The sequence below is a fragment of the Scyliorhinus canicula genome, chromosome 1 (assembly GCF_902713615.1).
Source record: "Scyliorhinus canicula chromosome 1, sScyCan1.1, whole genome shotgun sequence".
Classification (NCBI taxonomy): domain Eukaryota; kingdom Metazoa; phylum Chordata; class Chondrichthyes; order Carcharhiniformes; family Scyliorhinidae; genus Scyliorhinus; species Scyliorhinus canicula.
In genome coordinates this window covers 313,438,173-313,463,767 of record NC_052146.1, presented here as the reverse complement: position 1 = coordinate 313,463,767, position 25,595 = coordinate 313,438,173, and the positions used below count along the sequence as shown (strand labels likewise).

General features: G+C 53.1%; 1 protein-coding gene across 1 annotated transcript; it reads right to left on the bottom strand.

The window, feature by feature from the left end:
* Positions 1-7,187: 7,187 nt before the first annotated feature.
* On the bottom strand, positions 7,188-23,686 carry LOC119976982 (prolactin regulatory element-binding protein-like). The gene is made up of 3 exons (XM_038817623.1): positions 23,607-23,686; positions 10,716-10,875; positions 7,188-7,702 (listed from the first exon to the last, which is right to left on the bottom strand). The coding sequence occupies exons 1-3, from the start codon at positions 23,673-23,675 to the stop codon at positions 7,608-7,610; spliced, it is 324 nt and encodes a 107-aa protein (XP_038673551.1). The 5' UTR covers positions 23,676-23,686; the 3' UTR covers positions 7,188-7,607.
* Between the last annotated feature and the right edge of the window lie 1,909 nt (positions 23,687-25,595).

Here is a 25,595-nt window from a genome sequence, read left to right as displayed (position 1 = left end):
AGGAGACAGGTTTAGATAAAGGATCTGGATCGGCACAGGCTGGAGGGCCGAAGGGCCTGTTCCTGTGCTGTAATTTTCTTTGTTCTCTTTGTTCTTTGACTGAGTGGGCGCCCGAAGCTAAGTATAGGCTTTTAGTAGTAGTTGTAGTTTAGTGAGTAGAGTTTGTGCATGAGTAATAATTGACCGTGTGTGTAAATAAATGTATATTGATTTCAAACTTACTAACTGGTGTATCGAGTCATTGATCAGTATTCGGTTTTGAACCCTGTGGTAGTATCAGAAAGATACCTGGCGACTCTTGAGCAAAGGTAATTGAAACAGAGCAAATTAAGGAAAGCATAACGAGCAACAAAGGAAAGTTTACAGGATTACTTAGTGTTGTATTCTTTGGGGGTTGTATTTGAATTAATGGATGCTAAGAAGTTCACTGTATGTTTTAAAAGGTTAACTTGAGCTCATATAATAGACATTATTTTGCTTCAAAAAATACTTTTCCTTTCTGCTGTACCACATCTGTAGAGTGGGCCATGTGCTCCCATACCACAGTCTATTAAAAGTTGTGGATCAGGTGAACTCCATGATACACTTTGGGGTTCTCTAAACCCTGGCCCATAACACATCAAACACTCCCAGGACAGGTAGAGCACGGGGTTAGATACAGAGTAAAGCTCCCTCTACACTGTCTCCATCAAACACTCCCAGGACAGGTACAGCACGGGGTTAGATACAGAGTAAAGCTCCCTCTACACTGTCTCCATCAAACACTCCTAGGACAGGTACAGCACGGGTTAGATACAGAGTAAAGCTCCCTCTACACTGTCCCCATCAAACACTCCCAGGACAGGTACAGCACGGGGTTAGATACAGAGTAAAGCTCCCTCTACACTGTCCCCATCAAACACTCCCAGGACAGGTACAGCACGGGGTTAGATACAGAGTAAAGCTCCCTCTACACTGTCCCCATCAAACACTCCCAGGGCAGGTACAGCACGGGGTTAGATACAGAGTAAAGCTCCCTCTACACTGTACCCATCACACAGTCTGAGGACAGGTACAGCATGGGGTTAGATACAGAGTAAAGCTCCCTCTACACAAGGTTTTTCAAACTCAGGGTTGTGACCCGTGCTTGTTTGGAGGGCGCGGAGCCATTAGTTGTAGTGTTCCCAAACGCAGGAAGAAGTTCCCAAAAGCCGCGACCGGTTATAAGATGGCCGGCCGTGTGCAGTTCCGGATTGGTCGCAGAGTTTGAGGGGGCGGGCACTAGGCTGAGCTGTGTGCTGGTCATGTGGACTGGGGCTGACAGGCATCCACGTTGGCGCACGATGCTAACACTGGTGACCCCCAGCTTGGAGCTCTGATCTGATTGGATTGCGAGCTGATTGGTTCGTCCCTCGCCGACCGGCAGTTTGCGACCTGCGGCTCCGCAGTCAATGTTTAACGTCCGGCAGAACGTCCGCTTGCACTCCCACGATGTGGAATACTAATTGGGATGTGGTCTGCAGTCTGTGACTGGGGTGGGTGCAGCCTCCTGGACAGTGAGGGGGAAGCCAAGCCAAGCTTCTCGGCGAGGAATGCCGATCAAACGAGGCCAGTCAATGCGGCCGACACATGTCAACACTGGAAAAAAACCGCCAGTCATCGCTTTGTGCCGCCAGGAAGTAAGCACTTTGCTGAGAATGGAGACGACTTGAATGTTTGGACAGTGCAATGCATTGTGTACCTTATGTTGCCCTATTATGTATTTTATTTAATTTTCATGTATTTAATGATCTGTTTGAGCTGCTCGAGGAAAAATACTTTTCACTGTACCTCGGTACACATGACAATAAACAAATCTAATCCAATCCAGTGGAACCAGTCAGAAATATTGGGATTTGGATTTTTGTTTATTGTCACGTGTACTGAAGGACAGTGAAAAGTATTTTTCTGTGAGCTGCTCAACAGATCATTAAGTCAATGAAAAGCAAATAAAAGAAAATACATAATAGGGCAAGATAAGGTACGCAATGTAACTACATAAACACCGGCATCGGGTGAAGCAGATGGGTGTAGTGTTAATGAGGTCAGTCCATAAGAGGGTCATTTAGGAGTCTGGTGATAGTGGGGAAGAAGCTGTTTTTGAGTCTGTTCGTGTGTGTTCTCAGACTTTTGTATCTCCTGCCCGATGGAAGAAGTTGGAAGAGTGAGTAAGCCGGGTGGGAGGGATCCTTGATTATGCTGCCCGCTTTCCCCCGGCAGCGGGAGGTGTAGATGGAGTCAATGGATGGAAGGCAGGTTCGTGTGATGGACTGGGCTGTGTTCACGACTCTCTGAAGTTCCTTGCGGTCCTGGGCCGAGCAGTTGCCATACCAGGCTGTGATGCAGCCAGATAGGATGTTTTCTGTGGTGCATCTGTTAAAACTCCATGTGGACATGCCGAATTTCCTTAGTTTCCTGAGGAAGTATAGGCGCTGTTGTGCTTTCTTGGTGGTAGCGTCGACGTGGGTGGACCAGGACAGATTGTTGGCAATGTGCACCCCTAGGAATTTGAACCATTTCCACCTCGAGCCGGTGGTGCTGACAGGGCATTGTGACATTGCGTGTGTTTGACCAGTTACTTCATCTCCTCTAAAGTCATAGTTTGTAAAGTAAAAACAAGATTCTACTTTTTCTCTGCTTGTTTGAATTTCTAAAGAAATGGGAATATATTTAAAACAAAGGTTGTGTGTAAAGATAAGGATACACATGTTCAACTGAAATGGTTTTAATTTTCAGCAGGTGACACAGTAGCACAGTGGTTAGCATTGTTGCTTCACAACTCCAGGAACCCGGTTCGATTCCCGCTTGGGTCACTATCTGTGCGGAGTCTACACGTTCTCCCTGTGTCTGCGTGGGTTTCCTCCGGGTGCTCCGGTTTCCTCCCGCAAGTCCCAAAAGACAGGCTGTTAGGTGAATTGGACATTCTGAATTCTCCGTGTGTGTACCTGAACAGGCGCCGGAATATGGCGACTTGGGGCTTTTCACAGTAACTTCATTGCAGTGTTAATATAAGCCTACTTGTGACAATAATAAAAGATTAAGTCATAAACTTGGAAAAATCAGTTACTGGAAATAAAGTTTCAAAGTAAAAAGGCCAGCCGTTTAAATACGAATTATGGAGTCTTTCCACCAGAGGCAGCGGGAGAGAAGGTCACGTGCCCGGCACACACACCGAAGCCACGCGCCCTGCACATCTGTGCTTCGAGTACAATTTCATAGAGGAGAGATTCCTCCATTTTGTAACTGTCAGCAAGCAAGCAACAGGACTGTGTAAAGAACCCAAGATGGATTATTTTGTAATAAGGAAGAGAGAGTCAGAGGAATCTGTGAGGCAGCAGTGCTAACCACTGCATCACTGTTCCACCCCATGAGGCAGCAGTGCTAACCACTGCATCGCCGTGTCACACCGTGAGGCAGCAGTGCTAACCACTGCATCGCCGTGTCACACCGTGAGGCAGCAGTGCTAACCACTGCATCGCCGTGTCACCCCGTGAGGCAGCAGTGCTAACCACTGCATTGCCGTGTCACACCGTGAGGCAGCAGTGCTAACCACTGCATCGCCGTGTCACACCGTGAGGCAGCAGTGCTAACCACTGCATCGCCGTGTCACACCGTGAGGCAGCAGTGCTAACCACTGCATCGCCGTGTCACACCGTGAGGCAGCAGTGCTAACCACTGCATTGCCGTGTCACCCCGTGAGGCAGCAGTGCTAACCACTGCATTGCCGTGTCACCCCGTGAGGCAGCAGTGCTAACCACTGCGCGACATGCTGCCCCCAGGGCAGCAGTGCTAACCATTATGCCACGTGCTGCCCAGGTCCCTGAATGTTAAGGATTGTTTGGTTTACAGTCTCAGCCACTTCACCTGAAGAAGGAGCCGTGCTCCGAAAGCTCGTGTTTGGACTTTAACCTGGTGTTGTAAGACTTCTTACTGTGCTCACCCCAGTCCAACGCCGGCATCTCCACATCATGACTATAAATGAAGCAATTCTAACATAATTGCAGACAGACAGAGGCGGTCAGAGAGACACCAATATTGACTCATTAAAATGTAATATTTACTGTAGAGTTGATAAAGAATGTCCGTTCAACAAACATTTTGCAAAGATTGTTTTTGAACACCACACTGAAGACTGACATTGATAAACAAAGTCCCAGAAAGAGTCAGCATCGGTTTCCAGCGGGATCCGGCCCTCGTTCACTCCTCACCCCCAACATCTTCCTCATGCCGCGATCTCAACCACTTCACACCCAACTCCGGGGGGTGGGAGCTGGCAGGGGGGGTGGGAGCTGGCAGGGGGGGTGGGAGCTGGCAGGGGGGGGTGGGAGCTGGCAGGGGGGGTGGGAGCTGGCAGGGGGGGTGGGAGCTGGCAGGGGGGGGGGGAGCTGGCAGGGGGGGGGGGAGCTGGCAGGGGGGGTGGGAGCTGGCAGGGGGGGGGGGAGCTGGCAGGGGGGGTGGAGCTGGCAGGGGGGGTGGGAGCTGGCAGGGGGGGTGGGAGCTGGCAGGGGGGGTGGGAGCTGGCAGGGGGGGTGGGAGCTGGCAGGGGGGGTGGGAGCTGGCAGGGGGGGTGGGAGCTGGCAGGGGGGGTGGGAGCTGGCAGGGGGGGTGGGAGCTGGCAGGGGGGGTGGGAGCTGGCAGGGGGGGTGGGAGCTGGCAGGGGGGGTGGGAGCTGGCAGGGGGGGTGGGAGCTGGCAGGGGGGGTGGGAGCTGGCAGGGGGGGTGGGAGCTGGCAGGGGGGGTGGGAGCTGGCAGGGGGGGTGGGAGCTGGCAGGGGGGGTGGGAGCTGGCAGGGGGGGTGGGAGCTGGCAGGGGGGGTGGGAGCTGGCAGGGGGGGTGGGAGCTGGCAGGGGGGGTGGGAGCTGGCAGGGGGGGTGGGAGCTGGCAGGGGGGGTGGGGGCGTGGGGAGCTGGGAATGGGGAGGGCTGGCGGGGCGGGCGGCTGGCTGGGGGGGTGGGGGCTGGCTGGGGGGGTGGAGGCTGGCTGGGGGGGTGGGAGCTGGCGGGGGGTGGGAGCTGGCGGGGGGGTGTGTGCGTGGGCTGGCTGGGTGGGGGAGGATGAGGGCGTGGGCTGGCGGCGGGTCTGGCAGAGAGGGGTGGGGAGAGATGGATGGGGAAGGCTGGCGGGGCGAGCTGGTGGTGGGGGGGGGAAGAGGATGGCGGGGGGGGGAGAGGATGGCGGGGGGGAGAGGATGGCGGGGGGGAGAGGATGGCGGGGGGGGAGAGGATGGCGGGGGGGGGGAGAGAGGATGGCGGGGGGGGGAGAGGATGGCGGGGGGGGGGAGAGGATGGCGGGGGGAGAGGATGGCGGGGGGGGGGGAGAGGATGGCGGGGGGGGGGGGGGAGAGGATGGCGGGGGGGGGGGAGAGTATGGCGGGGGGGGGGAGAGGATGGCGGGGGGGGGGAGAGGATGGCGGGGGGGGGGAGAGGATGGCGGGGGGGGGAAGGATGGCGGGGGGGGAGAGGATGGCGGGGGGGGAGAGGATGGCGGGGGGGGAAGAGGATGGCGGGGGGGGGAGAGGATGGCGGGGGGGGGAGAGGATGGCGGGGGGGGGAGAGGATGGCGGGGGGGAGAGGATGGCGGGGGGGGAGAGGATGGCGGGGGGGGGGGAGAGGATGGCGGGGGGGGGGAGAGGATGGCGGGGGGGGGGGGGGAGAGGATGGCGGGGGGGGGGGGAGAGGATGGCGGGGGGGGGGGAGAGGATGGCGGGGGGGGGGAGAGGATGGCGGGGAGGGAGAGGATGGCGGGGAGGGAGAGGATGGCCGGGGGGGAGAGGATGGCCGGGGGGGAGAGGATGGCCGGGGGGGGGAGAGGATGGCCGGGGGGGAGAGGATGGCCGGGGGGGAGAGGATGGCCGGGGGGGAGAGGATGGCCGGGGGGGAGAGGATGGCCGGGGGGGAGAGGATGGACGGGGGGGAGAGGATGGCCGGGGGGGAGAGGATGGCCGGGGGGGGAGAGGATGGCCGGGGGGGAGAGGATGGCCGGGGGGGAGAGGATGGCCGGGGGGGGGGCGTGAGGATGGTGGGGGGGCGTGAGGATGGTGGGGGGGCGTGAGGATGGTGGGTGGGGCGTGAGGATGGTGGGTGGGGCGTGAGGATGGTGGGGGGGCGTGAGGATGGTGGGGGGGCGTGAGGATGGTGGGTGGGGCGTGAGGATGGTGGGGGGGCGTGAGGATGGTGGGTGGGGGCGTGAGGTTGGTGGGGGGGCGTGAGGATGGTGGGGGGGCGTGAGGATGGTTGGGGGGGGCGTGAGGATGGTGGGGGGGGCGTGAGGATGGTGGGGGGGGCGTGAGGATGGTGGGGGGGGCGTGAGGATGGTGGGGGGGCGTGAGGATGGTGGGGGGGGCGTGAGGATGGTGGGGGGGCGTGAGGATGGTGGGGGGGCGTGAGGATGGTGGGGGGGCGTGAGGATGGTGGGGGGGCGTGAGGATGGTGGGGGGGCGTGAGGATGGTGGGGGGGCGTGAGGATGGTGGGGACACGGGGTCAGCGGCGGGGACACGGGGTCAGCGGCGGGGACACGGGGTCAGCGGCGGGGACACGGGGTCAGCGGCGGGGACCGGGGTCAGCGGCGGGACACGGGGTCAGCGGCGGGGACACGGGGTCAGCGCGGGGACACGGGGTCAGCGGCGGGGACACGGGGTCAGCGGCGGGGACACGGGGTCAGCGGCGGGGACACGGGGTCAGCGGCGGGGACACGGGGTCAGCGGCGGGGACACGGGGTCAGCGGCGGGGACACGGGGTCAGCGGCGGGGACACGGGGTCAGCGGCGGGGACACGGGGTCAGCGGCGGGGACACGGGGTCAGCGGCGGGGACACGGGGTCAGCGGCGGGGACACGGGGTCAGCGGCGGGGACACGGGGTCAGCGGCGGGGACACGGGGTCAGCGGCGGGGACACGGGGTCAGCGGCGGGGACACGGGGTCAGCGGCGGGGACACGGGGTCAGCGGCGGGGACACGGGGTCAGCGGCGGGGACACGGGGTCAGCGGCGGGGACACGGGGTCAGCGGCGGGGACACGGGGTCAGCGGCGGGGACACGGGGTCAGCGGCGGGGACACGGGGTCAGCGGCGGGGACACGGGGTCAGCGGCGGGGACACGGGGTCAGCGGCGGGGACACGGGGTCAGCGGCGGGGACACGGGGTCAGCGGCGGGGACACGGGGTCAGCGGCGGGGACACGGGGTCAGCGGCGGGGACACGGGGTCAGCGGCGGGGACACGGGGTCAGCGGCGGGGACACGGGGTCAGCGGCGGGGACACGGGGTCAGCGGCGGGGACACGGGGTCAGAGGGAGCGAGGGTAAGACTTGGGATTGCGTGATGTAGGGAGGAATGAAATCAAAGACAGCCCAGTCAGAAATATAATTATGAGTAACTGGACTTTCCGGTCTCTGGGGCTGGTGTGAAGCAGTCTGTTGAGCCATTTGTAATTCCTCGCTAAAAGAATTAGTAAAGTTGACTCTGGGCACCAGATGAGAATTTCCTGGGCAGTTCATTTTGACGTACACAATAGTAGTGGGTTGTTTGCGGATAACCTTCAGCCCAGTGTTGCTCTGATCAGATGTAAAATGTAGCAGCTTTATCCTGAGAAAGGACCTTACAACAGCCCCGGAAACAGATGCTGTAAAAGGACGATTGTGAGAACGATGATCAATCCACACAACAGCAAGACCACCCAGATCGGGAACATCTCTGCAAATTAAACCAATCTGGTTATTCACCACTCCTCCAACAACATGGAGCAAAACTTAGACATTCAATAAAACACGGCATGGAACACAGCATTACCTCTGTCGCCTCATTGGAGAAATGCCCCAACTAATGTAAGACGCAGGCGCAGAGTCCCAACCAGTGCGGGTCTGAGCCCGATGAGGTGTGACGCCCCGCCCAGCGAGGGACCGCCCCGCCCAGCGAGGGGCCGCCCCGCCCAGCGAGGGGCCGCCCCGCCCAGCGAGGGACCGCCCCGCCCAGCGAGGGACCGCCCCGCCCAGCGAGGGACCGCCCCGCCCAGCGAGGGACCGCCCCGCCCAGCGAGGGACCGCCCCGCCCAGCGAGGGACCGCCCCGCCCAGCGAGGGACCGCCCCGCCCAGCGAGGGACCGCCCCGCCCAGCGAGGGACCGCCCCGCCCAGCGAGGGACCGCCCCGCCCAGCGAGGGGACCGCCCCGCCCAGCGAGGGACCGCCCCGCCCAGCGAGGGACCGCCCCGCCCAGCGAGGGACCGCCCCGCCCCAGCGAGGGACCGCCCCGCCCAGCGAGGGACCGCCCCGCCCAGCGAGGGACCGCCCCGCCCAGCGAGGGACCGCCCGCCCAGCGAGGGACCGCCCCGCCCAGCGAGGGACCGCCCCGCCCAGCGAGGGACCGCCCCGCCCAGCGAGGGACCGCCCCGCCCAGCGAGGGACCGCCCCGCCCAGCGAGGGACCGCCCCGCCCAGTGAGGGACCGCCCCGCCCAGTACCGGACCAGGGATCAAGAGCATACCAGCCAGTTTGGGACTGAGCCTCCAGGCCGGTGAAGAGTCCCAGTTCAGATGAATGAGCCAATAAGCTTCAGCCACACTGCTGACCTGAGTACCCAATTATTTTTCTTTCCAATCAAGGGGCAATTTAGCATGGCCAAACCACCTCACCTGCACATCTTTGGGTTGTGGGTGTGAAACCCATGCAGACCCGGGAAGAATGAATCTCGAAACCTCTTGCAATAAACGGCAACATACCATTAGCCTTCTTTACCGCCTGCAGCCCCTGCATGCTTACCTTCAGCGACTGGTGCACAAGGACACCCAGGTCCCGCTGCACACTCCACTCTCCCAATTTATAACCATTCAGGTAGTAATCTGCCTTCCTGTTTTTGCTTCCAAAATGAAAAACCTCACACTTATCCGAATTATACTGCATCTGCCATTGGTTTGCCCACTCGCCCAACCTGTCCAGATCTTGCTGTAGGATCCCTGCATCCTCGTCACAATTCACCCTCCCACCTAACTTGGTATCATCTGCAAACTTTGAAATGTTACATTTTGTTCCCTCATCCAAATCATTAATATATATTGTGAATAGCTGGGGTCCCAGCACCAATCCCTGTGGTACCCCACTGGTTACTGCCTGCTAATTTGAAAAGGACCCATTAATCCCTACTCTTTGTTTCCTCTCCGCCAACCAGTTTTCTATCCACCTCAATACACTTCCCCCAATCCCATGCACTTTAATTTTGCACAATAACCTTTGATGCGGGACTTTGTCAAACGCCTTCTGAAAGTCCAAATATACCACATCGACTGGCTCCCCCCCTCGTCAACTGTACTGGTTACATCTTCAAAGAATTCCAACAGATTTGTCAAGCATGATTTTCCCTTCAGAAATCCACGCTGACTCTGACATCCTGCCACTGCTTTCTAAATGTTCCACTATAAAGTCCTTGATAATGGATTCAAGCATTTTCCCCACCACCGATGTTAGGCTTACTGGTCTATAATTCCCTGCTTTCTCTCTACCTCCCTTTTTGAATATCGGAGTGACGTGAGCTACCCTCCAATCTGCAGGGACAGTTCCAGAGTCTATAGAATCCCGGAAGATGACCACCAATGCATCCACTATTTCCACAGCCACCTCCTTAAGCACTCTGGGATGCAGATTCTCAGGCCCTGGGGATTTATCCGCCTTCAATCCCATCAATTTTCCCATCACCATTTCTCTACTAATGTTGATCTCCCTCAGTTCTTCCCTCTCACCCTTTCATTCTCCAGCATTTCTGGGATCTGATTTGTGTCGTCTTTTGGGTACACAGAACCAAAGTATGTATTCAATTGCTCAGCCATTTCTTTGTCCCTTGTTATGCATTCCCCTGTTTCTGTCTGTAGGGGGCCTACATTTCTCTTTATCATTTAAGGTTGGGATAGACGTGTTTTTGGTCCCTCAGGGAATTAAGGGATCTGGAGAGCAGGCAGGAAAATGGTTTAACGTCTAAGATCAGTCACGTTGGTATTAAATATTATTCTCTATAATAATAATATTCTTTATCAGTGTCACAAGTAGTCTTACAATGAATTTACTGTGAAGATCTCCTAATGGTGGAGCTGGTGTGATGGGCCAAATGGTACAATCCTGCTCCTATTTCAATGTGTTGCCAAAGAGACCAATCAGGTTCCATTCTGGTCATCATTCAGCCAATGAGAAAGCCTGACCTTCCCCAATGGTTCAATATTCTGTCTGCACAACTTTTTAAACTCGGATGTTAAGCGCGAGCTTGGGCTTTTCTTTAAATTATTCCTTCACGGACTGGGTCACCATTTATTGCCCATCCCAAAGAGCCCTTGAACGGAGTGACTTGCTCAGCCATTTCAGAGGACATTGAAGAGTCAGCCACATCACTGTGGGTCTGAGGTCACGAGGGCCAGAGCGGGTAAGGACGGCAGATTCCCTTCCTAAAGGACATGAGCGAATCACTTTACAACAATTAATGATAGTTGTCATGGTCACCATGACTGAAACTAGCTTTATATTCCAGAATTATCAATTCAATTTTTAAATTCCACCAGCTGCCCGTGTCCACAGAGAATGAGCCTGGGCCTCTGGTAACACTCCCACCATGCTACTGCCTTCCCACCAAGCAATAAAGCAAAGAGCAGTCACCCGAGAGGCAGAGGTCAGCAGCAGCCAGGCCCCAGGGAGGAAGCAACACGACTGGATAGAGAATAACTCTGACTTACGCCGTCTTGGCACCAGGTGCAGTTTACACCGACTGTCTACGGCGACACTCAACAACGCTGCCTCGTTTTCTCCTGTCGTCACCCTCGTTGGACCCAAATTAGGCAGAAAGGCCAGATCTGTCACCACAATCCCATGAGTCTCCTTCATGTAGTAGACTTGCTGACGGAAAAAATGAAAGGGAAACTGTAATTCTGATTTTCTTTACTGAAACAAGAAGTTGCTGGAATCCATTATCAAGGATTTCACAGCACAACATTTGGAAGGCTGGTGTAATCAGACAAAGTGAACATAGATTTACGAAAGGGAAATCATGCTTAACAAATCTACTAGAATTCTTTGAAGATGTCACTAGTAGAGTTGACCAGGGAGAACCAGTGGATGTGGTTTATTTAGACTTTCAGAATGCTTTCGATAAAGTCTCATACAGCAGATTAATGCGCAAAATTAAAGAGTATGGGATTATGGGTAGTGTCTTGAGATAAACAAAGAAGAAAAGTACAGCACAGGAACAGGCCCTTCGGCCCTCCAAACCCATGCCGATCATGCTGCCCGACTAAACTACAATCTTCTACACTTCCTGGGTCCGTATCCCTCTATTCCCATCCTATTCATGTATTTATCAAGGTGCCCCTTAAATGTCACTATCGTCCCTGCTTCCACCACCTCCTCCGGCAGCGAGTTCCAGGCACCCACTACCTCTGTGTAAAATCTACTCTACTCTACTCTAAACCTGCCCCTCGCACCTTAAACCTATGCCCCCTAGTAATTGACCTCTCTGCCCTGGGGAAAAGCCTCTGACGATCCACTCTGTCTATGCCCTCATAGTTTTGTAGACCTCTATCAGGTCGCCCCTCAACCTCCGTCGTTCCAGTGAGAACAAACCGAGTTAATTCAACCGCTCCTCATAGCTAATGCCCTCCATACCAGGCAACATCCTGGTAAATCTCTTCTGCACCCTCTCTAAATCCTCCACATCCTTTTGGTAGTGTGGCGACCAGAATTGAACACTATACTTCAAGTGTGGCCTAACTAAGGCTCTATACAGCTGCAACATGACTGGCCAATTCTTATACTCAATGCCCCGGCCAATGAAGGCAAGCAATGCCCTACCTGCAACAGTAGTGAACTCGCCAACATTGTGGGCATTTAAACGTTTATTGGAGAAGCATATGGATGATAATGGCATAGTCTAGGTTAGATGGCCGTTAGTTTTTGGACTTCCCATGTCGGTGCAACATCGAGGGCCGAAGGGCCTGTACTGCGCTGTATCGTTCTATGTTCTATGTTCTATGCAGTATGCCTTCTTGACTACCTTCTCCACCTGTGTTGCCCCTTTCAGTGACCTGTGGACCTGTACACCTAGATCTCTCTGACTTTCAATACTCTTGAGGGTTCTACCATTCATTGTATATTCACTACCTGCATTAGACCTTCCAAAATGCATTACCTCACATTTGTCCGGATTAAACTCTATCTGCCATCTCTCCGCCCAAGTCTCCAAACGATCTAAATCCTGTTGTATCCTCTGACAGTCCTCATCGCTATCCGCAATTCCACCAACCTTTGTGTCGTCTGCAAACTTACTAATCAGGCCTCCTTCAGTATTCTGGAGTAGATCCCATCAGGCCCTGGGGACTTATCTACCTTAATATTTTTCAAGACGCCCAACACCTCGTCTTTTTGGATCTCAATGTGACCCAGACTATCTACACACCCTTCTCCAGACTCAACATCCACCAATTCCTTCTCTATGGTGAATACTGATGCAAAGTATTCATTTAGTACCTCGCCCATTTCCTCCGGCTCCACAAATAGATTCCCTTGCCTATCCTTCAGTGGGCCAACCCTTTCCCTGGCTACCCTCTTGCTTTTTATGTACGTGCAAAAAGCCTTGGGATTTTCCTTAACCCTATTTGCCAATGGCTTTTGTGACCCCTTCTAGCCCTCCTGAATCCTTGCTCAAGTTCCTTCCTACTTTCCTGATATTCCACACAGGCTTTGTCTGTTCCCAGCCTTCTAGCCCTGACAAATGCCTCCTTTTTCTTTTTGACGAGGCCTACAATATCTCTCGTCATCCAAGGTTCCTGAAATTTGCCATATTTATCCTTCTTCCTCACAGGAACATGCCGGTCCTGAATTCCTTTCAACTGACACTTGAAAGCCTCCCACATGTCAGATGTTGATTTACCCTCAAACATCCGCCCCCAATCTAGGTTCTTCAGTTCCCGCCTAATATTGTTATAATTAGCCTTCCTCCAATTTAGCACATTCACCCGAGGACCACTCTTATCCTTGTCCACCAGCATTTTAAAACTTACTGAATTGTGGTCACTGTTCCCGAAATGCTCCCCTACTGAAACTTCTACCACCTGGCCGGGCTCATTCCCCAATACCAGGTCCAGTACATATTGTTTTAAGAAGCCCTCCTGGATGCTCCTTACAAACTCTGCCCCGTCTAAGCCCCTAGCACTAAGTGAGTTCCAGTCAATATTGGGGAAGTTGAAGTCTCCCATCACAACAACCCTGTTGTTTTTACTCTTTTCCAAAATCTGTCTACCTATCTGCTCCTCTATCTCCCGCTGGCTGTTGGGAGGCCTGTAGTAAACCCCCAACATTGTGACTGCACCCTTCTTATTCCTGATCTCTACCCATATAGCCTCGCTGCCCTCTGAGGTGTCCTCCCGCAGTACAGCTGTGATATTCTCCCGAGCCAGTAGCGCAACTCCTCCCCGCTTTTACATCCCCCTCTATCCCGCCTGAAACATCTAAATCCTGGAACGTTTAGCTGCCATTCCTGTCCTTGGTGTTGTTCTATGCAACAACATCATAGTTCCACGTACTAATCCAAGCTCTAAGTTCATCTGCCTTACCCGTAATACTTCTTGCATTATAACATATGCACTTCAGGCCACCAGACCCACTGTGTTCAGCAACATCTCCCTGTCTGCTCTGCCTCAGAGCCATACTGGCCCTATTTCCTAGTTCTCCCTCAATGCTTTCACCTTCTGACCTATTGCTCCGGTACCCACCCCCCTGCCATACTAGTTTAAACCCTCCCGTGTGACACTAGCAAACCTCGCGGCCAGGATATTTATGCCTCTCCAGTTTAGATGCAACCCGTCCTTCTTATACAGGTCACATCTGCCCCAGAAGAGCTCCCAGTGGTCCAGATAACGGAAACCCTCCCTCAATTACCAGCTGTTTAGCCACGTGTTTAGCTGCTCTATCTTCTTATTTCTAGCCTCACTGGCACGTGGCACAGGTAGTAATCCTGAGATTACAACCCTAGAGGTCCTGTCTTTTAACTTTCTGCCTAGCTCCCTGAACTCCTGCTGCAGGACCTTATGCCCCTTCCTGTCTATGTTGTTAGTACCAATATGTACAATGACCTCTGCCTGTTTGCCCTCCCCCTTCAGGATGCCCGCTACCCGTTCAAAGACATCCTGGACCCTGGCACCAGGGAGGCAACATACCATCCTGGAGTCTCTTTCACGTCCACAGAAGCGCCTTTCTGTGCCCCTGACTATAGAGTCCCCTATGACTATTGCAGGTATCTGTGCTGGGACCCCAACAGTTCACAACAGTTTGCACTGAGTGCTGAGCTTGTGGCATTTGAGTGCTACAGTGAGAGTTTGGTGACTGAGGGAGTATAAGGGTTCATTTTTATTTAAAGTCTAGTATTTCTTTTATTTAGTTAATTAACTTAAAAGTTGCTGTTTGGTCTATAAGAAGGTGAATTTTGAATCAGCTTTAAACAAGGTTCTACTTGGACTTACTTGCAGCTGGAGCTTGTTAATTAGTTAATTGCATTAGGCCAGTTTTCAGAAGCTGGAGTCACAGCATAAATAGGGGCTAGATACAGTGCAGACTTTGTTTGCACTGAGTGCTGAGCTTGTGGCATTTGAGTGCTACAGTGAGAGTTTGGTGACTGAGGGAGTGCTGAGCTTGTGGCATTTGAGTGCTACAGTGAGAGTTTGGTGACTGAGGGAGTTAGGTGAGGAGGGAGTAAGGTACTCCTTACATTTCATTTCCTATATTTATCAAAGAGCGTGAAGGGAGCCAAGAGTTTAGAATACAGCTGACTGGGAGCAGAGTCGGAGGGCGGAGGTCTAGTTGGTCCACGGGGCAGCTAATTCTGTAAAGTAAGAGGGGATGGAGGCTAGGGCAGTTGCATGCTCCTCCTGTAGGATGTGGGTGGTGAGGGATACCACTGGTGTCCCCACTGACTATACCTGCGGGAAGTGCACCCAACTCCAGCTCCTCAGAGACCGTGTTAAGGTACTGGAGCTGGATGAACTTCGGATAATCCGGGAGGCAGAGGGGGTCATAGAGAAGAGTTACAGGGAGGTAGCCACACCCAAGGTACAGGACAAGAGTAGCTGGGTTACAGTCAGGGGAAAGAAAACTAACAGGCAGACAGTGCAGGGATCCCTCGTGGCCGTTTCCCTTCAAAACAAGTATACCGTTTTGGATGCGGTTGGGGGGGGGTGACCTACCGGGGGAAGGCCCCAGCGGCCAGGTCTCTGGCACTGAGTCTGGCTCTGGGGCTCAGAAGGGAAGGGGGGAGCATAGAAAAGCAATAGTAATAGGAGATTCAATGGTTAGGGGAATAGATAGGAGATTCTGTGGTCGCGAGCGAGACTCCCGAAAGGTATGTTGCCTCCCGGGTGCCAGGGCCAGGGAAGTCTCGGATCGTGTCTTCAGGATCCTGAAGGGGGAGGGTGAGCAGCCAGAAGTCATGGTGCACATTGGTACCAACGATGTAGGTAGGAAAAAGGGTGTGGAGGTAACAAACAAGTTTAGGGAGTTAGGCTGGAAGTTAAAGGCCAGGACAGACAGAGTTGTCATCTCTGGTTTGTTGCCGGTGCCACGTGATAGCGAGGCTATGAATAGGGAGAGAGTGCAGTTGAACACGTGGCTGCAGGAATGGTGTAGGAGGGAGGGCTTCAGTATTTGGATAATTGGAGCGCATTCTGGGGAAGGTGGGACCTGTACAAGCAGGACGGGTTGCATCTGAACCAGAGGGGCACCAATATCCTGGGGGGGGGGGGAGGTTTTCTAGTACTCTTCGGGAGGGTTTAAACTAATTTGGCAGAGGAATGGGAACCGGATCTGTAGTCCAGCAACTAAGGAAGACGATAGTCAGGACGCCAAAGCACGGAGTGATGCAGTGGGGAAGGTAACAATGACAAAGGAGAGTACTTGCAGGCAAGGAGATGGGTTGAAGTGTGTATACTTTAATGCAAGAAGCATCAGGAATAAGGTGGGTGAACTTAAGGCATGGATCGGTACTTGGGACTACGATGTGGTGGCCATCACGGAAACTTGGATAGAAGAGGGGCAGAAATGGTTGTTGGAGGTCCCTGGTTATAGATGTTTCAACAAGATTAGGGAGGATGGTAAAAGGGGTGGGGGGGTGGCATTGTTAATTAGAGATAGTATAACAGCTGCAGAAAGGCAGTTCGAGGGGGATCTGCCTACTGAGGTAATATGGGTTGAAGTTAGAAATAGGAACGGAGCAGTCACCTTGTTGGGAGTTTTCTATAGGCCCCCCAATAGCAGCAGAGATGTGGAGGAACAGATTGGGAAACAGATTTTGGAAAGGTGCAGAAGTCACAAGGTAGTAGTCATGGGTGACTTCAACTTCCCAAACATTGAGTGGAAACTCTTTAGATCAAATAGTTTGGATGGGGTAGTGTTTGTGCAGTGTGTCCAGGAAGCTTTTCTAACACAGTATGTAGATTGTCCGACCAGAGTGGAGGCCAAATTGGATTTAGTACTTGGTAATAAGAACATAAGAACTAGGAGCAGGAGTAGGCCATCTGGCCCTTCGAGCCTGCTCCGCCATTCAATTAGATCATGGCTGATCTTTTGTGGACTAATGAACCAGGGCAGGTGATAGATTTGTTAGTGGGGGAGCATTTTGGAGGTAGTGACCACAATTCTGTGACTTTCACTTTAGTAATGGAGAGGGATAGGTGTGTGCAACAGGGCAAGGTTTATAATTGGGGGAAGGGTAAATACAATGCTGTCAGACAAGAATTGAAGTGCAGAAGTTGGGAACATAGGCTGTCAGGGAAGGACACAAGTGAAATGTGGAACTTGTTCAAGGAACAGGTACTGCGTGTCTTTGATATGTATGTCCCTGTCAGGCAGGGAAGAGATGATCGAGTGAGGGAACCATGGTTGACAAGAGAGGTTGAATGTCTTGTTAAGAGGAAGAAGGAGACTTATGTAAGGCTGAAGAAACAAGGTTAAGACAGGGCGCTGGAGGGATACAAGATAGCCAGGAGGGAACTGAAGAAAGGGATTAGGAGAGCTAAGAGAGGGCATGAAAAATCTTTGGCGGGTAGGATCAAGGAAAACCCCAAGGCCTTTTACACATATGTGAGAAATATGAGAATGACTAGAGCGAGGGTAGGTCTGATTAAGGACAGTAGCGGGAGATTGTGTATCGAGTCTGAAGAGATAGGAGAGGTCTAGAACAAGTATTTTTCTTCAGTATTTACAAACGAGAGGGGCCATATTGTTGGAGAGGACAGCGTGAAGCAGACTGATAAGCTTGAGGAGATACTTGTCAGGAAGGATGATGTGTTGCGCGTTTTGAAAAACTTGAGGATAGACAAGTCCCCCGGGTCTGACGGGATATATCCAAGGATTCTGTGGGAAGCAAAAAATGAAATTGCAGAGCCGTTGGCAATGATCTTTTCGTCCTCGCTGTCAACAGGGGTGGTACCAGAGGATTGGAGAGTGGCGAATGTCGTGCCCCTGTTCAAAAAAGGGAATAGGGATAACCCTGGGAATTACAGGCCAGTTAGTCTTACTTCGTGGTAGGCAAAGTAATGGAAAGGGTACTGAGGGATAGGATTTCTGAGCATCTGGAAAGGCATTGCTTGATTAGGGATAGTCAGCACGGATTTGTGAGGGGTAGGTCTTGCCTTACAAGTCTTATTGACTTCTTTGAGGAGGTGACCAAGCATGTGGATGAAGGTAAAGCAGTGGATGTAGTGTACATGGATTTTAGTAAGGCATTTGATAAGGTTCCCCATGGTAGGCTTATGCAGAAAGTAAGGAGGAATGGGATAGTGGGAAATTTGGCCAGTTGGATAACAACTGGCTAACCGATAGAAGACAGAGAGTGGTGGTGAATGGCAAATATTCAGCCTGGAGCCCAGTTATCAGTGGCGTACCGCAGGGATCAGTTCTGGGTCCTCTGCTGTTTGTGATTTTCATTAACGACTTGGATGAGGGAGTTGAAGGGTGGGTCAGTAAATTTGCAGATGATACGAAGATTGGTGGAGTTGTGGATAGTGAGGAGGGCTGTTGTCGGCTTCAAAGAGACATAGATAGAATGCAGAGCTGGGCTGAGAAGTGGCAGATGGAGTTTAACCCTGACAAGTGTGAGGTTGTCCATTTTGGAAGGACAAATATGAATGCGGAATACAGGGTTAATGGTAGGGTTCTTGGCAATGTGGAGGAGCAGAGAGATCTTGGGGTCTATGTTCATAGATCTTTGAAAGTTGCCGCTCAAGTGGATAGAGCTGTCAAGAAGGCCTATGGTGTGCTAGCGTTCATTAGCAGAGGGATTGAATTTAAGAGCCATGAGGTGATGATGCAGCTGTACAAAACTTTGGTCAGGCCACATTTGGAGTACTGTGTGCAGTTCTGGTCACCTCATTTTAGGAAGGATGTGGAAGCTTTGGAAAAGGTGCAAAGGAGATTTACCAGGATCTTGCCTGGAATTGGAGAGTAGGTCATACGAGGAAAGGTTGAGGGTGCTAGGCCTTTTCTCATTAGAACGGAGAAGGATGAGGGGCGACTTGATAGAGGTTTAAAAGATGATTAGGGGAATAGATAGAGTAGACAGGCAGAGACTTTTTCCCCGGGTGGAACACACCATTACAAGGGGACATAAATTTAAGATAAATGGTGGAAGATATAGAGGGGATGTCAGAGGTAGGTTCTTTACCCAGAGAGTAGTGGGGGCATGGAATGCACTACCTGTGGAAGTAGTTGAGTCGGAAAAGTTAGGGACCTTCAAGCGGCTATTGGATAGGTACATGGATTAGGGTAGAATAATGGGGTGTAGGTTAACTTCTTAAGGGCAGCACGGTAGCATTGTGGATAGCACAATTGCTTCACAGCTCCAGGGTCCCAAGTTTGATTTCGACTTGGGTCACTGTCTGTGTGGAGTCTGCACATCCTCCCCGTGACTGCGTGGGTTTCCTCCGGGTGCTCCGGTTTCCTCCCACAGTCCAAAGATGTGCAGGTTGGGTGGATTGGCCATGAAAAATTGTCCAAAATTCTATGATTAACCTAGGACAAAAGTTCGGCGCAACATCGTGGGCCGAAGGGCCTGTTCTGTGCTGTATTTCTCTATCTATCTATTATAGGTTAATGATTTGGACAAGGGAACTAAATGTATTATCTCCAAATTTGCGATAATCAAAGTTGGGTGGGAGGGTGAGCTGTGAGGAGGATGCAGAGATGCTTCAATGGGATTTGGACAGGCTGAGTGAGTGAGCGTGGCAGACGCGATGGGCCTAATTCTGCTCCCATGTCTTATGGTCTTATGTCTTAGCTCATAGAAATTTATAAAATTCTAACAGGATTAGACAGGGTAGATTCAGAAAGAATGTTCCCGATGGTGGGGGGAGTCCAGAACTAGGGGTCATAGTCTGAGGATAAGGGGTAAACCTTTTAGAGGTGAGGAGAAATGTCTTCACCCAGAGAGTGGTGAATCTGTGGAATTCACTCCCACAGAAAGTAGTTGAAGCCAAAACGTTGTGTCATTTCAAGAAGAAATTCAATATAGTTCTTGGGGTTAAAGGGATCAAGGGATATGGGAGGGAAGGCGAGATCTGAGTATTGAACTTGACGATCAGCCATGATCATAATGAATGGCAGAGCAAGCTCGAAGGGCCGAATGGCTCTTCCTGCTTCTATTTTCTATGTTTCTATGAATGCAGGAATTTCAGATATATTGTATATGTATTTGATGCAGTAAGGGGTAAAAACCTGTGTGTGTGTAACTGCTGCAGTCTTGTTTTTAAAAATCCTGGTTTGAAAGACAGCTAGGCTTCTCAGGAGCCAGAGGTGCAATTAAAGCATCATAAAAGTTTGGGCAAAAAAGATTTTCTTTATATGAAGAGGGTTCCCTGCAAAGTAGTTAATTAGAAACTTTGGGCGTGATTTAACTAAATGGGAACAAAGTCCCATAGCGAGCGCTTTTAAACCATAAACAGCACTCACATTCGATAGGGGGGGCTTTTAATTTAGATTAATAAGGGGATCAGGAGTTATTGGGAGAAGGCAGGAGAATGGGGATGAGAAAAATATCAGCCATGATTGAATGGCGGTGCAGACTCGATGGGCCGAGTGGCCTAATTCTGCTCCTATGTCTTCTGGTCTTATACTGATATGGTGTGAGAAAAGGAGCATAGTTGTGATGGGTAACTTTAACTTCCTCAATATTGACACAGACACTGGCACAGAGACACTGGCACACAGACACTGGCACACAGACACTGGCACACAGACACTGGCACACAGACACTGGCACACAGACACTGGCACACAGACACTGGCACACAGACACTGGCACACAGACACTGGCACACAGACACTGGCACACAGACACTGGCACACAGACACTGGCACACAGACACTGGCACACAGACACTGGCACACAGACACTGGCACACAGACACTGGCACACAGACACTGGCACACAGACACTGGCACACAGGACACTGGCACACAGACACTGGCACACAGACACTGGCACACAGACACTGGCACACAGACACTGGCACACAGACACTGGCACACAGACACTGGCACACAGACACTGGCACACAGACACTGGCACACAGACACTGGCACACAGACACTGGCACACAGACACTGGCACACCAGACACTGGCACACAGACACTGGCACACAGACACTGGCACACAGACACTGGCACACAGACACTGGCACACAGACACTGGCACACAGACACTGGCACACAGACACTGGCAGCACAGACACTGGCACACAGACACTGGCACACAGACACTGGCACACAGACACTGGCACACAGACACTGGCACACAGACACTGGCACACAGGACACTGGCACACAGACACTGGCACACAGACACTGGCACACAGACACTGGCACACAGACACTGGCACACAGACACTGGCACACAGACACTGGCACACAGACACTGGCACACAGACACTGGCACACAGACACTGGCACACAGACACTGGCACACAGACACTGGCACACAGACACTGGCACACAGACACTGGCACACAGACACTGGCACACAGACACTGGCACACAGACACTGGCACACAGACACTGGCACACAGACACTGGCACAACAGACACTGGCACACAGACACTGGCACACAGACACTGGCACACAGACACTGGCACACAGACACTGGCACACAGACACTGGCACACAGACACTGGCACACAGACACTGGCACACAGACACTGGCACACAGACACTGGCACACAGACACTGGCACACAGACACTGGCACACAGACACTGGCACACAGACACTGGCACACAGACACTGGCACACAGACACTGGCACACAGACACTGGCACACAGACCCTGGCACACAGACCCTGGCACACAGACCCTGGCACACAGACCCTGGCACACAGACCCTGGCACACAGACCCTGGCACACAGACCCTGGCACACAGACCCTGGCACACAGACCCTGGCACACAGACCCTGGCACACAGACCCTGGCACACAGGACCCTGGCACACAGACCCTGGCACACAGACCCTGGCACACAGACCCTGGCACACAGACCCCTGGCACACAGACCCTGGCACACAGACCCTGGCACACAGACCCTGGCACACAGACCCTGGCACACAGACCCTGGCACACAGACCCTGGCACACAGACCCTGGCACACAGACCCTGGCACACAGACCCTGGCACACAGACCCTGGCACACAGACCCTGGCACACAGACCCTGGCACACAGACCCTGGCACACAGACCCTGGCACACAGACCCTGGCACACAGACCCTGGCACACAGACCCTGGCACACAGACCCTGGCACACAGACCCTGGCACACAGACCCTGGCACACAGACCCTGGCACACAGACCCTGGCACACAGACCCTGGCACACAGACCCTGGCACACAGACCCTGGCACACAGACCCTGGCACACAGACCCTGGCACACAGACCCTGGCACACAGACCCTGGCACACAGACCCTGGCACACAGACCCTGGCACACAGACCCTGGCACACAGACCCTGGCACACAGACCCTGGCACACAGACCCTGGCACACAGACCCTGGCACACAGACCCTGGCACACAGACCCTGGCACACAGACCCTGGCACACAGACCCTGGCACACAGACCCTGGCACACAGACCCTGGCACACAGACCCTGGCACACAGACCCTGGCACACAGACCCTGGCACACAGACCCTGGCACACAGACCCTGGCACACAGACCCTGGCACACAGACCCTGGCACACAGACCCTGGCACACAGACCCTGGCACACAGACCCTGGCACACAGACCCTGGCACACAGACCCTGGCACACAGACCCTGGCACACAGACCCTGGCACACAGACCCTGGCACACAGACCCTGGCACACAGACCCTGGCACACAGACCCTGGCACACAGACCCTGGCACACAGACCCTGGCACACAGACCCTGGCACACAGACCCTGGCACACAGACCCTGGCACACAGACCCTGGCACACAGACCTGGCACACAGACCCTGGCACACAGACCCTGGCACACAGACCCTGGCACACAGACCCTGGCACACAGACCCTGGCACACAGACCCTGGCACACAGACCCTGGCACACAGACCCTGGCACAGAGACCCTGGCACAGAGACCCTGGCACAGAGACCCTGGCACAGAGACCCTGGCACAGAGACCCTGGCACAGAGACCCTGGCACAGAGACCCTGGCACAGAGACCCTGGCACAGAGACCCTGGCACAGAGACCCTGGCACAGAGACCCTGGCACAGAGACCCTGGCACAGAGACACTGGCACAGAGACACTGGCACAGAGACACTGGCACAGAGACACTGGCACAGAGACACTGGCACAGAGACACTGGCACAGAGACACTGGCACAGAGACACTGGCACAGAGACACTGGCACAGAGACACTGGCACAGAGACACTGGCACAGAGACACTGGCACAGAGACACTGGCACAGAGACACTGGCACAGAGACACTGGCACAGAGACACTGGCACAGAGACACTGGCACAGAGACACTGGCACAGAGACACTGGCACACAGACACTGGCACACAGACACTGGCACACAGACACTGGCACACAGACACTGGCACACAGACACTGGCACACAGACACTGGCACACAGACACTGGCACACAGACACTGGCACACAGACACTGGCACAGAGACACTGGCACAGAGACACTGGCACAGAGACACTGGCACAGAGACACTGGCACAGAGACACTGGCACAGAGACACTGGCACAGAGACACTGGCACAGAGACACTGGCACAGAGACACTGGCACAGAGACACTGGCACAGAGACACTGACACAGAGACACTGACACAGAGACACTGGCACAGAGACACTGGCACAGAGACACTGGCACAGAGACACTGGCACACAGACACTGGCACAGAGACACTGGCACAGAGACACTGGCACAGAGACACTGGCACAGAGACACTGGCACAGAGACACTGGCACAGAGACACTGGCACAGAGACACTGGCACAGAGACACTGGCACAGAGACACTGGCACAGAGACACTGGCACAGAGACACTGACGACAGAACAGTGTAATACAGGAAGACAGACAGTAAGTTCTGACAGTACCTGGAGTGAGAACGCAATGTAGACAGCGACAGACCCAGTCACGGTGCCAAGCCCAATAAAGGTCCCCATATCACTGTGAAGAGGACCAGAACAGCAAATGTAAGTGTTGAACAATTGAGATGTGGTAAAAGCACAAACGACAACCATCTAAATTAAAAGCAAAATGCAGCAGATGCTCAAAAACTGAAATAAAAACAGAAAATGCTGTAAAGACTCAGCATTTTTGGCAGCAACTTTGGAGAGAGAAACAATGTTAAAGTTCTGAGCCCACAATAATAATCTTTATTAGTGTCACAAGTAGGTTTACATTAACACTGCAATGAAGTTACTGTGAAAAGCCGCTAGTCGCCACATTCCGGTGCCTGTTCGGGTACACAGGGAGAATTCAGAATGTCCAATCCACCTAACAAGCACGTCTTTTGGGACTTGTGGGATGAAACCGGAGCACCTGGAGAAAACCCACGCAGACACGGGGAGAACGTGCAGACTCCGCATAGACAGTGACCCAAGCCAGATCCTGGCCCTGGCGCTGTGAAGCAACAGTGCTAACCACTGTGCGCCAGTGCCACCCAATGACTTGTTCATAAACTTAAATAAGGGCAATAATGAGGGCAACAATCAGGGCATGAAGGCTGTGCTGGCTGAAGCGAATTGACAGATCAGGTTAATGGATAGGTCAATGGGGATGCTGTGACATCATTTACAGGGGTATTTCAGAGTGCACAGAATAGATACATTCCAACAAGTAACAAAATGTCCAAGGGTAGCAACCACCATCCGTCATCACTCGAAAGATTAAAGATAGCATCAAACTGAAGGAAAAGTAGGTATTAGAACAGTACAGCACAGAACAGGCCCTTCGGCCCTCCATGTTGTGCTGAGCATTGTCCGAAACCAAGATCAAGCTATCCCACTCCCTGTCATTCTGGTCTGCTCCATGTGCCTATCCAATAACCGCTTGAAAGTTCATAAAGTGTCCGACTCCACTATCACAGCAGGCAGTCCATTCCACACCTTAACCACTCTCTGAGTAAAGAACCTACCTCGGACATCCCGCCTATATCTCCACCCTGAACCTTATAGTTATGCCCCTTGTAACAGCTAGGTATTGGGCAAAGATCGGTGACAGGCAGAAGATTGGACAGATGACTATTAATAAGGAGAGAAAAACTACAGTAAAAGAGAAAACTAGCCAGAAATATAAAAACAGGTAGATAAGAGTTTTATAAATATATTTATAAATAAATATTTTAAAAAGAAAAGTTAACAAAACTGAGCATTGGTCCTATAACACAGTGGTTAGCACTGTTGCTTCAGAGCGCCAAGGCCCCAGGTTCGATTCCCGGCTGGGTCACTGTGTGTGCGGAGTCTGCACGTTCTCCCCGTGTTTGCGTGGGTTTCCTCCGGGTGCTCCGGTTTCCTCCCACAAGTCCCAAAGGACGTGCTTGTTGGGTGAATTGGACATTCTGAATTCTCCCTGTGTACCCGAACAGGCGCCGGAATTTGGCTTTTCACAGTAACTTCATTGAAGTATTAATGTAAACCTACTTGTGACAATAATAAAGATTATAGAAAGTGAGTCTTGAGAATTGATATTGAAAACAAGCAGATGGCAGATGAATTTAATAATAATCTGAGAGAGGCGAGTTTGTGTGTGCATCTGAGAGAGAGAGGCGAGTGTGTGTGTGCATCTCAGAGAGAGAGGCGAGTGTGTGCGCGTCTCTGAGAGAGAGAGGCGAGTGTGTGTGTCTGAGCGAGAGAGGTGTGTGTGTGTCAGAGAGAGGCGTGTGTGTGTGTGCATCTCAGAGAGAGGTGTGTGTGTGTGGCTGAGCGAGAGAGAGGTGTGTGTGTGTCTGAGAGAGGCGTGTGTGTGTGTGTACATCTCAGAGAGAGGTGTGTGTGTGTCTGAGAGAGAGAGGTGTGTGTCTGAGAGAGAAGCGTATGTGTGTGCGCGTCTCTGAGAGAGGGGGGTGTGTGCGTGTATGTCTG

Excerpts from the sequence above, each read along its gene's own strand:
- LOC119976982 (XM_038817623.1), bottom strand. The coding sequence starts at position 23,675 with ATGGGGACCTTTATTGGGCTTGGCACCGTGACTGGGTCTGTCGCTGTC. Across the intron at positions 10,876-23,606 it reads ACATTGCGTTCTCACTCCAG|CAAGTCTACTACATGAAGGA; the intron begins GTACTGTCAGAA and ends TTTTTCCGTCAG. Across the intron at positions 7,703-10,715 it reads GCACCTGGTGCCAAGACGGC|AGATGTTCCCGATCTGGGTG; the intron begins GTAAGTCAGAGT and ends TTTAATTTGCAG.